Source organism: Pleurodeles waltl, chromosome 5 (genome assembly GCF_031143425.1).
Source record: "Pleurodeles waltl isolate 20211129_DDA chromosome 5, aPleWal1.hap1.20221129, whole genome shotgun sequence".
Taxonomy (NCBI): domain Eukaryota; kingdom Metazoa; phylum Chordata; class Amphibia; order Caudata; family Salamandridae; genus Pleurodeles; species Pleurodeles waltl.
This window is the reverse complement of record NC_090444.1, coordinates 1489102158-1489115257: the sequence shown is the minus strand read 5'-3', so window position 1 is coordinate 1489115257 and position 13100 is coordinate 1489102158. Positions and strand designations below refer to the sequence as shown.

The following is a 13100-nucleotide window of genomic DNA, read 5'->3' as shown; positions in this document are numbered from 1 at the left end:
GAACTTTAAAGCATTTGCCTTTTAAGAATAAAGCCAATTTTTTGGGAGTTATTCGAGCATGTCACTAGGTTCACACTTTCGAATTCATGGCACTAATTAAATGAGCTATAGAGCTTCAGTGGAATGGTAGCAGAGTAGTGTATCTTTTATTTTCCCTTTCATAAAGTTGGGGGTTTGGACTTTGTTGCCTTTTTGCAGAATATCTGCGAATAAAGGACTAGTAAAAGTAGTGGGTAATGTACTGCAGTAAAACTAAATAAGTAGATTAGTTGACACAAGGGTGGTGGTCGATCAACTTTTTGTGTAATTTCATGTTATTTTATCTGTAAAACCTGAGATGGTCTATCCCTGTTTGTTGATCAGGCATTTGGAGTGCTGCCCCATCAAAGGCATCTTCAGGCTGTGACTGTGCTAAGAACCTCTCCAGTTTCTTTTCAAGACAACAAAAACAGCGCAAATATGAACTACAACAATGTACCCATTTCCTTCACACCCTTCTGCACAGGCAGTGCCATTAGACAGTCTCTCCAAAGTGGTGGTCACATAAATGCAGGAGCTTCTGTACTATAATTCTACTACCACCTCTAGGTAAATGCAAGCCAGGAGCAATGGGCAGTAGCCTTCCTTATTCAGATGGCAGGGTCACTTTGGGTGACCACTGTCAGCTGATGAACACCACAGTAAACCATGGAGCACCTCCAGTGGACTATTAGAGACTGTCAAGTTCCCTGGATGAAAAATATAGATGAGGCCTGAACAAAGAATAGGTCAGGCTACTTAGTATTTACAAGCTATGCAGAGGACTTGTGCCCCAACACAAGAAGCTGTATTTTGTGAATTGGGCACATTACCCTAGTCTGTGCCATGTGCACCTTCTTTGGATATGATTTAACATAACAATGATTCATTGTGAAACTTTCCCCACAACCAGATATTATTTTCAGAAGCCTTGGTACAAGATACACCATTAATATTTATTATTTACTAAATCCACCTACCTTTATCTCCTTGTTTTCCTGCGTCACCTTGCTCTCCATAAAAGCCTTCAGGTCCACGCTCCCCTTTCAATCCATCCAACCCAGGCTTCCCCTGTAAATAGGCTCAGTCAGTTCTGTGTCAGACAAGATCATTTACCTGTCTGTGTTATGCATTGTTATTAATCTGAAGCAGACAGGTTATAAATTTATTCCAGAGCTGGAATGGCAGGTCTTGAATTTGACCACTGAAACCCAATGTTAAAAGTGGTTTCCAAAGAAATGTTTAACATTGCTAAATAACAACATTCTTCATTGGATACGTAACTTCCTTAATCTTAGTACAGGTACATATTACCTAATAAATACATACACATGAAACTCTCAATAAAAAGCATAAAATCTAACAGTATATTATATAAAAACTAAGAGGCATGGGATTTGTCATAAAAAAGTAAATACAGGCTTCGTGCTGTCTGCCTGTGGCTTAGGGATTATTCTGGTATGCCTTCCTTCTTTGTTGCCAAGCTCTGCTGTGCAATGGTCTCAATAATTGGACTCTGTTAGACCAGCCAGCCTTAAGGTGCTCTTCACCCTAACTTTTTGCCTTACTTCTCCATATTTTCCTGATCTTGTTTTTTTCAGCCTTAGGACTCTGTGAACTTTACCATTGCTAATCAGTGGTAACGTGTGCATGCTTGGTTTTTAAAACATGGTAACATTGACTAATGCCCACAATTAGCATATTTAATTTAACTATAAGTCCCTAGTAGAATGGTAATAACCTGCGCCTAGGGCCTGTAAATTAAATGCTACCAGTGCAACATTTGTTGTACCGCCTTCTTAAATGGCCTTGTACACCTGCCTTTAGGTCACATGACCGGGTATATTTCTCCTAGACATCCACACACAATAAAGGGGTGTGTGGATGGTTCATCACTGGCAGGATGGGAAGGCGGAGCTGTGCATAGCCCTACTTACCTGACTAGGCTATGTCCTGCCTTCACACTAGAGATAGCATACTTCCTGTTATTAGTCTGGGACCAGGGAAGGGGAGGCAGGAAACCTGAGCATTTCAAAGAGAATCCTCTAAACGTTTCTCCCACTACAAAGAAGGCACCGGGTATAAATATTAGACCTGTTGTTAGGATTGTCCCAGCACAAGGACTTCACATCAACCGCACAGCCCACAGTTTCATTTGAACCAACGCTTCACAATGCATCCCCCACACAGGCCCTCACATCGCAAAGCTCCTGTTCACAGCATTCTCAACAGTGATGCAGGACTTTCCGTAGCAACTCTGGCAGCTTCTTCAGAACCAGCCGGTGCACTACAAAACCCCAATGCAGGAATTTCTTTGGAAGCTCTATCATCAACGGCCACATTGATGATGATGCAGGACCTCGCATTACAGCCTTGCAGCTCCTCAGAAATATTTTCTGGCCAGATCCCACATCGCCTCAGCTGTGCAGCACAACCTCCATGTGGGACCTCGCAATGCTCAACCAGGATTTAAGGTACCCTTATTCAGTGACCTAACTAGTCCCTGGAGTTGGCCCGCACTCCATCGTGGTCAGCCTGAACTTGTCACTATGTCCCGGTCTAGTGTGACCAGGTAGCGCTTTGTACATTTTGGTGCTATTTTCACTTTAATTAGGGGCACAATTAGACTTGAACTTTTTGAGGGGCTAGGAAGGCAACCAATGGAGGCAGGGCTAACATTTCAGCCAATGGGGCAGAGCTATCCTTGGAGCCAATACAAGAAGCAGTAAAACAGTGACGAATTGTGCATTTTAAAAATATTAGTCAAACCCAATACGATTTACACGAAACATGTTTTAGTGGATGTAACAATGCATACAAGCTAATAACAGAGGTATTTAAAAAAGAGGAATGAGTGTTTTGAACTAAAAATCTACTTTTACAAATTTCAGCACTAAGCATTCAATAACCAGTTTTCCAAAAGTTATTTCAAGATGACAACATTTTTTGCCAATTCTCTCAAAATTCCTTCTGTGAAATGACAAAGAGGTAATTAAATATTTTTGAATCCATCTCCAGAAAGCTGTTCCAGTGTGACGGTTGGCCAAAGGTACCTTTTTATTCTGCACCTCAGAAAGTTACAACATATGCTAATTTCAGGCTGCACATGTGTACTTGACTCAGAATATTGAACTTAACGGATAAATATATATGATTTCAGGATGTGTGACAGGCAAGTGTCAAGTTTGATCCCCAAAGCATCTTGCATTTCTTGGGAGACTGAATATGTAAATGACAATCAATTAGCAATATTATCGTTTGCCCCACATTCAGCAGTTCTCAAATGAGATGACTGAGCCATGTCCATACAAGAAGCCACTAGGCCTGAAGAACTGGTAAAAGTGGTAGTTGAAATCCCTTTGCATTCAATGGTGTTGTAGCATGCAAAAGATACAAATGTTCCTTCAAGATCCAGAATATAATGCACAATGTCCTGCAAAGAGGTCACCTTACAGAAATAGAAATAGTGCCTCTTAATAGCATATGTGATCATAACAACAACCAGGCTTTCACTTCTGCTCTTAAGCCCACAGCACATGATGCATAATTCAGCTAAAATATGAATTTGCTATAAACCATACAGAGGCAATGTGCATTATAAAATGTAACATTTCTTATGAATGTCTCAAAAAATCATTTGTGAAGATTGATCACATTTCCTTTAATATTTGTTTCTTAATGTCTTCACTAATTATAGAAATTAGCCTGGCTTCGGTACAGAAAGGGGCCACCCAGAGAGGTACCATGCTGACAACAAGGTTACCAGTTTCTCAAAGTAACACTCGAACAAGTAGAGCACAAAGTAGTGTTGTGCAATGTTTTTGTATTGATAACCTATTATACACAATATCAGAGCTATGCTGCTTTTGACACTCCAAGTTTAGTTTGACTACAGAATAAGGTCTCACAAGCATTTTTCTGCAAAACTCCTAAGGCAATGCCTTCATAAGGGAAAGTGCTAATGTACTGCCTTTGCAAAGCTACCATCCTGGAGGAAAACCACACAAGGCATACACATATGTTAAAGCGAATTCTACATTTGTCTTACAGTGCACCCTGAGAAATCCATGAGAGAGGCATTTGTTTTAGGTGGCGGAAGTATGCTCTAGTTTTTAATTATATGTTCAGGCTTCACCTAGCTGAATTATCTCTCAGTCTACTCATTGGGTAGGAGTCCAAACACCTCTGGTGGCAATGCTCCATTACCAAAGGAAAAGTGTCACAATCCATTATATCTGGTCAATTTGTCCTAAAATTGCTTCTGGCCCTGCATTTAGTGTCTGGGTGCACTCAATAAATATACTGAAAACGTATACATCCAGAATGCAAGTTGAGTTGAAAAGTCACGCATAAGGTTCAATACAATTCCTAAGGAATCTGGGTGCTGAACTAAGACCATCATAAAAGAGATTAAAATAACAATAAAGTAGATGGCTGTCTTCTATTTTTATCAGGCCACAATGGAGTTCATTCCAAATATATGAAACAAAAATAGAGAAAAATTGTCACTCCCTACATCCCCGCTTCAACTGTGTCAGTCTAAATCAGGTGAGGGATAGGAGGGAAAGAACCAAAATAAAGGGATGTCTTAGGGTTTGAAGCAAACACATAAGCAACATGGGGTCTGATTCGTATTAGGATTTCTGGACAAAGTAGAGTGCTTTATAATCAGTTAGTCAGCAAATTTAAAGGCTGCTTGGGAGCCAGTAAATGTTTTTAATTAATGGGGTAATTTGAGTCTTTATGGTGTCAGGGATTCATTCCATTTGAGAAGTAATGCAAGAGTGTTATCAACTGAGTTTTGTACTTTGTCCTTCCAATGAAAACATAAAAAAGGTTTGTATTAAGTACAGTCTGATTGCAGATTAATAAAAAACATATTTTTAACAAACTTGTTTTAACTTAAACCCTAAATTGGGCAGTTGCTTAAACATGGCAGAAAGTTCAGAAATGGGATTTACTTTTCAGCTCAAAACATTATCTAGCCCTAAAGTTATACACAGTAGGGTTTTAGCTGTTTTGCGTCAAGGTGGCAATCCATGGATAGTACATGGACTTTGCCATGCAAGCATCCATGGTTTTTGATGCAATACCCTATCTACTAACAATGGTTATCAGGGACTTGTGCCAAAAATTACACTATCCTGAAACAGGCATTAAAAAAATAAACTATTTTATTTCTCCAAACGTTTTCCACATAACATGTGCTGCACTGTATGGCTCACATATGAGAAAACCTTTAAATTACACCTCAACCTAATACTATGTACTGGAATTTTAACCTGTACTAGATAGCACACACCCATGTTTGCACTATGGTGCAAACATATGTATGTGGTGCTATGCCGTCAGTGCAGCCAGTCTGTGAACCAATGCTCAGGAAGAGAGCAAGAATATCATATCTTTGTAAATATGGTGCGGTCTTGCTCTCTTCCTTTCATGTAATGCAGCACAGTCACTTTGGTTTGTGCCTTCCATGAAAATGTAAAATCAGTTTCTAAATCTTTTGCACATTTTGTGGAAGCATATTTTATACTGTGTGTAATCAAATTATAAAATATTGACTTGCACGTTCACAGAGCTTTCTGTCACAGGCTGGAACCTCAAAGCACTATAAATACGTCACTATTCCACAGTGCACAAACTAGAATTCAGTTCTGTGACTGTCCAGTTACACACAGAGCCATACTCAGTGACATTATTAGCCAACTGAAATTTCTTGACATTAAATAATGCATTCCCCACCAATTGGTTTAAATGCATTATATTTAGTGTGCATTTATCTGAACAGGAAAGGCCAATAGAATATTGTTTTTGCTGTTCTGATTTATTGCAAAGTTGACACAAGGCATTAGAGCAAATGCATATGCAGCACAAGAACAATATTAGGTTTCCCTGTTCTAAACTCAACAGTTCTGGTCATTAGGAGGCATCCCGGAGTTTAATAATTTATTGTTCTTTTTCTGCAGCCTTTTTGTCCTCCACCCCACTGTACTCAGGATCGCAGTTGCCTTACTTGATTTGTGCACTCACCTTCCAGATGACCTGTGAAATACTTTCTATCAGGCTTTCATTGAGACCCCATCTGCAGCACAGCCCAGAACATAGCAGATAAAGAAATGTGTGTGTCTGTTGTGGAAGCTGAGGCAGCGCGGGCTAAGACACACAACGACAAAAGGGGGAGGAAGGATTCTGGGGGTGATTAGCACAGAGATATTTTAGCCCAATGGGTGTTGCACACCTGACTTAAATCTTTAAACCTGCACATCTCCTATTCTACTGATTGGAGTTTTGTCATTTTGGTTTTGTTTTATTTATTAAAACGTACTATATTTTCTAATCTGGTGTGGGGTTTGTCTTGTGTGGTGTTTTCATTTTATTACAGTTTGAAATGTTGTACAAATACTTACCACACCTTCTCTGTACCAACGGCTGAAAACAGGTTAATTTGGGGTTTGCTTGAGACTTCACCCTGACAAGGATTGTAGTTCCTGCTTTAGTGGGGTTTCACCCCCACCCTTAACCCGTAACCCAATTTCATACAGACATGGTTCTATTATCCCATATCAGGCTCATAGCCATCCTTACTAGGCTGACTCAGTTGTTGATAAGGAAAGGTACAAGCCAAAACGTATTCAACCTACTAGACAAAGGGCAGAAGACAAACAGAGAAACATGTATATTGGGGTCCACAAAGCCTCACAGGCATACAAGAATACCCTCTCTTTATTTAGATTCTACCCAAGACAACCTGCCCATGAAGGCAGTGATGGTCAACTGACCTAGCCTAAACATTATGCACCAATACCACAACTTGGCTGGCTCAGTTATACCTAAATAGTTGTCAAGTATTGACAAAAATACTTCACCTACCCAGAGTCTTTAGGTCACTGAATGCATATTTTACAATAGATATTTGTCATATGGGTTACCCCCGTCAATGATGGATTATGTTGCAGCACACAGTCTTTATTCGTCATGTGGGCATTATTTTATTTAGACAACATAACTTGTAATTTCTAGATTGCCAATATATATCTATCTATCTATCTATCTATCTATCTATCTATCTATCTATCTATCTATCTATCTACTATCTTTGCTGTGACAAAGGCAAGGGTTATGAAAATGTGCTTTATTGCTTCATTGCTTTCTGCTTATGCTTGATTTAATAGAAAAAAAAATCATTCACACTGCTCAGAGTGCCGTTCTTGTTTTTCGCAGGCAGGGAAACAGAGTTGCAAATATATAAGCACTTGGGCGCGAGTGCTGCCTGGAAACTGTCCTGCAAACACATTCAGCTTTTGGAGCTATATATATATATATAGCTATAGTTAAAAACACTTTTTCCACGGAAGGAACATTTTTTGTTTTTGCCAATAACTTTGGCACCGCTTGACAAATCTTGACGAGATTGTCAGAACATATACCTTACTCAGTTCAGCTGCTGTGTTGAAAGTTCCGAGGTGATGGGTCAAGTGGGGCCTGAGAAAAAAGGGAGCCCTAAAACACTTTTTCCTCATTTTAAGTCAACGGGATTTTTCACATTTATGAACGACTACAGCCCAAACCGATATCTGATTGGCTGCCAACAATTCAACTCGTCCTTTTCTTTTACTGAAGCACCCAGGTGGTCCAGGTCCCAGGGGCATTCCAAAAATAAGGAGGGGGCACTAAGGACACTCCTCCTGGGCTTGCTGAATCCCCAGAGACCGCCACCTCCCTTGGACGGTTATTAGATTGCATGCAGGGGCATGCGGTCCACTGCAAAAACACCACATTCCGAGAGCAAAATGCTTTTGTTAATATAGGGGAGTCCTGTAGGCCACTCCATGCCTTTCAGTAAAGCACAGTCCCCCACAGCTCTGGGGAACACCACCTCCCCCGGGCTAAATTAGTAATGTATGCAGGGGGGCCGCATGACCCTCCCACAGACCTGGGACCTGCCAGCTCCCTAAGGCAAAGATAGTAGTGAATGCATGGGGGCCACGTGGCCCTCCTGCATCACTGTGGACCACCACTTCCCCTAGGCAAAAATTTAGTTGTGTGCAGGGGGTAGTGTGGCCCCCCACGGCCTGGGGGACCACCAACTTCCTGGGGCAAAGATTTTGCTGTGTGCGGGGACGGAGAAGCCCCCTGCAGCCCCAGGGACCACCACCTCCCTGGGATAAAATTAAACAATGAGGGGGTCTGTTTCAGACCCTATACCTGGAGACCGCTACCTCCCCGAGGCAATACATGTTGGAGGGGGCCATGCGGCCCCCCTTTGAAAAGCTAATAATGGCCCTGGGGACCACCACCCCTCAGGGGCAGCTCCTGCTATGTCCGGGGGTGTCCACCCCCGGGACATAGCTGTTTGCTTTTGCTGGATGGGAGCTGATAGTTCCCACAATGCAAAAGCATACAAAGGTTACAGGGACATTATAGTTAGGGAATAGAATAAAAAAAAAGCCATAAAAGTTCATTAAAAAAAAAAAATAAACTTTAGAGCTAGGCTTACATTTTAAACGTACTATACCACAGAATTTCACCTGCTAGATTTATCTCAAGTAACTGTATCTCAGTCCCTAAGGTAACTATAACTTTCGCCCTTGCCATGCACTGCTAATTATGGAAAAATTACGGCACTCATGAGATCCTTGATGACATCATTGATAATATCAATGTAACTTTTTCAGTAAACTCTTGGATGAAAAAACTGTGCATAGTGAGGGCATGAGTTATAGTTACGTTAGGGCACTATAACACATGAATTTCTATGACTTTGAATATGTAAAATGGGAGCCTAGCTATAACATCCCTGTAACCCTTGGTTTTTTAAAGTGAGGTTCCATGTATTTTTTTTTATTCTATTTATGTATATATACATAAAAAGGCAGCACCACTGCATGAAGGAGCAGGTCTGTGTGACTTTATGGATTGTCACATAAAGAGCAGCAGGTTGGAACACTTACAGCAAACCCGGTAATTTTACTTTGGATTTGCCCACTGAGGTGATTAACTGTGTTTTTATAATTTTGGTTGGCTTCAGCAAACAACTTGGGATAAAACAAAAATGTGTGGACTACCTTTACCAGGATGCACTTTGCAACTCACTTCAAAGGCCCATTGGGGAAGAACTGGTATTTAACTGTGTGATCAGGTGATTGCAATTAAATCTGCTGATCAACCATGCACTCGGCCTGTGAACAAGGACATAGATGTCTGAAACGTGTAAGGCCTGGCTAAATGGAAATGCTAAAGAATTCTCGGTATGTTGCTGACTTTGCTGGATTCCACAATAAATATACATATATATATAATAATAATAATGTATTCTATAAAGCGTGTAGCTACACCCTACTTCAGGTCAAATGTCCCAGCACCCATGAGCCAGAACTGCATAACCAGGATTTATGTTTCTTCTGAAAAAGAGTTTCCAGCGAGGCCTAACGAACTGCAAGGGGAAGAGCGTTCCAAAGTTTAGGCACTAAGGGGGTCATTCTGACCCCCGCGGGCGGCTGAAGCCGCCCGCCTGGGGGGAACCGCCAGAAGACCGTACCGCGGTCAAAAGATCGCGGCGGTCATTCTGACTTTCCCGCTGGGCTGGCGGGCGACCGCCAAAAGGCCGCCCGCCCGCCCAGCGGGAAAGCACCAGCAACGAGGAAGCCGGCTCTGAATGGAGCCGGCGGAGTTGCTGGTGTGCGACGGGTGCAGTTGCACCCGTCGCGATTTTCAGTGTCTGCCAAGCAGACACTGAAAATCTTAATGGGGCCCTGTTAGGGGGCCCCACGACACCCGTTCCCGCCATCCTGTTTCTGGCGGTGAAAACCGCCAGAAACAGGATGGCGGGAAGGGGGTCGGAATCCCCATGGCGGCGCTGCTTGCAGCGCCACCGTGGAGGATTCCCTGGGGCCGCGGGAAACCGGCAGGAAACCGCCGGTTTCCCTGTTCTGACCGCGGCTGTACCGCCGCGGTCAGAATGGCCCCAGAAGCACCGCCAGCCTGTTGGCAGTGCTTCCGCGGTCGTTGGCCCTGGCGGTCCATGACCGCCAGGGTCAAAATGACCCCCTAAATATTTGAAAGAGCTGCCACCCATACTTTCTTTCCTCACTATAGGAACACTAGCCAACACGAGGAGTGCTGATCTTAAATTCTTAGGTGGAACATAGGGATTGGCAAAGGATTGGAGGTACTGTGGACCTTTGTTGACAAATGCCTCATATCAGTAATGTACGGCTTTAAAAGAGCATATCTGCTTGAGCAGAGGCAAATGCAGTTTCTGGATAAAAAGGAGGAGTCCTCGCTAGGACCCTAAAACATTTCTCAGGGGTAAGGTTCCATTTCCAATCTGGCCATGAGAAAAAGAGCTTCTCTGACAAGGGTCGGGACAAGACTCCCAGGTTCCATGAGTGCTATGAGAATGGGCATTACAAGAGTGATGCAAAGTGTCCTAAAAGGGCACAGCCTCCCACTGGAGGAACCACACCAGGGGTGTCGACTGTAGTGCTGGGGGAGGCGTTTGTCCCAGGAAGTGGAGGGGAGTCAGTGAGGTTACCCTTAGTGTCCCTGTGTGATGTGGAGTTGGTACCTAAAGCACATATTTCTTCCAATACTGCAAAGTATAGGCAGTGGCCACCATTAGTGCTGAGGCTCCAAGGGACACAGGAGCCAGTCTGACTATGGTAAGGAGTAATCTGATGGCCAGCACTTTATCACACTCCATCGCAGTCAGCCTGAACATTCAGATTTGACTTGGACTAGCAAAACCAGATAGCCCTGGTTGGCACTTTATGCTCTTAAGCACTACATTTCAGTTTATTCTTTAAAAATGTATATCTGAAGGTCTACTTTTTGCATTTGTGTAATTTTGGTCTTGTTCTGGTCATTCAATTGAGCTCTACTTTCTAACCAGGTGTGGTATCTTTTTGTGTGTGTTTTTTAATATGTTGTTATTTGAAGTGTTGCACAAATACACTACACATTGACTTTAAATTAAGCCTGACTGCCTGACTGTTTTGTGCCAAGCTACCAGGGGGTGAGCACAGATTAATTTAGGGTGTGTTAGTGACTTATCCTGACTAGGAATGTGGTTCCTGCTTGGACAGGGTGCACACCTCTGCCAACCAGAAAGCCAATTTCTAAGAGAGGGCTATCCTTCTTGTTTTTAACTGAGATCAATAACAAAAGACCTATTTGCTTTCACCTAGTTCACTGCAGTGATTATTCAGTGACTCAAGTCAAATATTCATAGCGTCCAGGTAAAAGTGTGTGAGACTGAATGTGTGCTCACTGAAAGATGCATGGACTCCTGCTTTCTCTTGGTTTACACTAGGCTCCAGAAGTCTTGGGAGAGTGGTAGGCACGTGCAAGAGACACGTTCCATGTTACCTTCAAAGAGATGCATTATACTATGTGTATGTGTGTGAGGTGATTTGAGCATCTCACTGTGTTGGGCCATTTGAGAAAAGAGAGGGGGATAACACTGTGGATGTAGTGGAAATGTGCATGATCTGCTCGTAAGGTTGAACAAATTGTGGTAGTGATCCAATATGCCTGTGAGGAGTAGTATTACCCTTATTAGGTATATGAATGTGAAAGAGGCCTTACCTTTGTAAATTAAGGAGAGACTTCATTGGACTAAATGCTCAGGTGTGCTGTGAGTGCCCATTGACCTTTATCGTTCTGGCAGTCAAGTCACAGAAAATATTGGACCACTGAACTTTTTGTGTAATAGCATTTTATTGTTATTAAGACATAAAAACAGCACCAGCAAACACGCCAGGAACAGTACATTCACCAGCACCCTTCTCGTAATAATTGAATACATATACCATAACAAGGCACAAGTACATATGCTAATATTAATAAATGACATAAGAATTTTATTCAATTCTCTTGGTACATCAACCCTATGGCTCATCTGGAGTGGACCGCAAGTATGTTGCTAGAGACCCCCAAATGTTTGTAGGCCTCAAGGGCTTTGGTAGCTCTTCTGCACATAGTCCCAAATGAGACTTGCAGTGAGTCATATCCAACAGCCATAGCTTCTTGGTAGGTATTGCTCATACAACCTATTGGGGCACCACTCTTCGCTTTGCCATCAAGAGAGCTACTGACACAAGTTTTTGGTTGGTTGGTTGTAGACCCTTTACCCATCCCAGCAGGCACACTGCATGCAGGGTCACATTCTACTTGTTCTAACACCATAGCTTTAAGTGTCTCTGTAATGTGAGCCCAGTAGCGTCTAACAGGCTCACAATGCCAGACTTGGTGCAGGAGGTCCGCCTCCGGTGCCCCACATCGCACACACCTCACATCCATCTGAAGCGCAAATTTGTAGAATTTAGCAGATGTTCAATACATTTGATGTAAGTATTTAAAATGTATTATGTGCAGATTGCAGTTGGATGTGAGGATGTGCAGTTGTGTACAAAAGAACCGGCTATCTGCTTCTTCCACTGGTTTTTCAAGGATGGCGTCCCAGCCCTCCAGTGCCCTACTAGTTGTCTGCAGTTTGTCTATCTGCACCGCATTATACAGTTTAGTAATCAGGTGTCTACACATTTCACTGGTGAGTAGGACCTGCAGTGCATTCAATGCCGGCGGTTCCTTTCGAAATTGTGGGTAAAATTCATGCAGGGCAGCTCTAAGCTGGTAGTACATGACTGTCAGCAGCGGGGTGCATGATTGTGTATGTGATATGTCTTACAGGGCCACAAAAAAAGCCATTTTTGAATGCCTTCCCCATAGTTATGAGGCCTGCACGTGTGAGTAACAGCAGCGCAGTGTCTTCCCTGGATACTGAAATTGCAGGGTGATAGTGTAATGGTAATGCTACTGCATATATAGGGGTTTTCCCTGCTCTACTTCCCAGCACGCACCAGGCCGTTGTCATAGTATGCACTATGTTAATTTCCATGCATATCAGTCCATCCCTCCAATGTGGCAGTAAGGCCCTAAGTGGAAGGGGATAGGCGTTGTCGTGTTCCACTGCAACATGGGGTATGTATTCCTGTGATGCCTAACAACAGTGTGCAAAATTAGCTTGCTCACATAGATAATAGAGATGGTAGTTGAATGCATTAAAACCACCAATTGAG

The 13100-nt window shown here is 42.7% G+C and overlaps 1 protein-coding gene across 1 annotated transcript in view; it reads right to left on the bottom strand.

Annotated features, from left to right (window-relative positions):
* COL21A1 (collagen type XXI alpha 1 chain) overlaps positions 1-13100 on the bottom strand; it is a 190627-nt gene that overhangs the window by 28368 nt on the left and 149159 nt on the right. Inside the window, exon 25 of the mRNA XM_069235782.1 lies at positions 999-1089. Within this exon, the coding sequence (XP_069091883.1) occupies positions 999-1089 (91 nt within the window). The remainder of the gene's footprint in view (positions 1-998; positions 1090-13100) is intronic.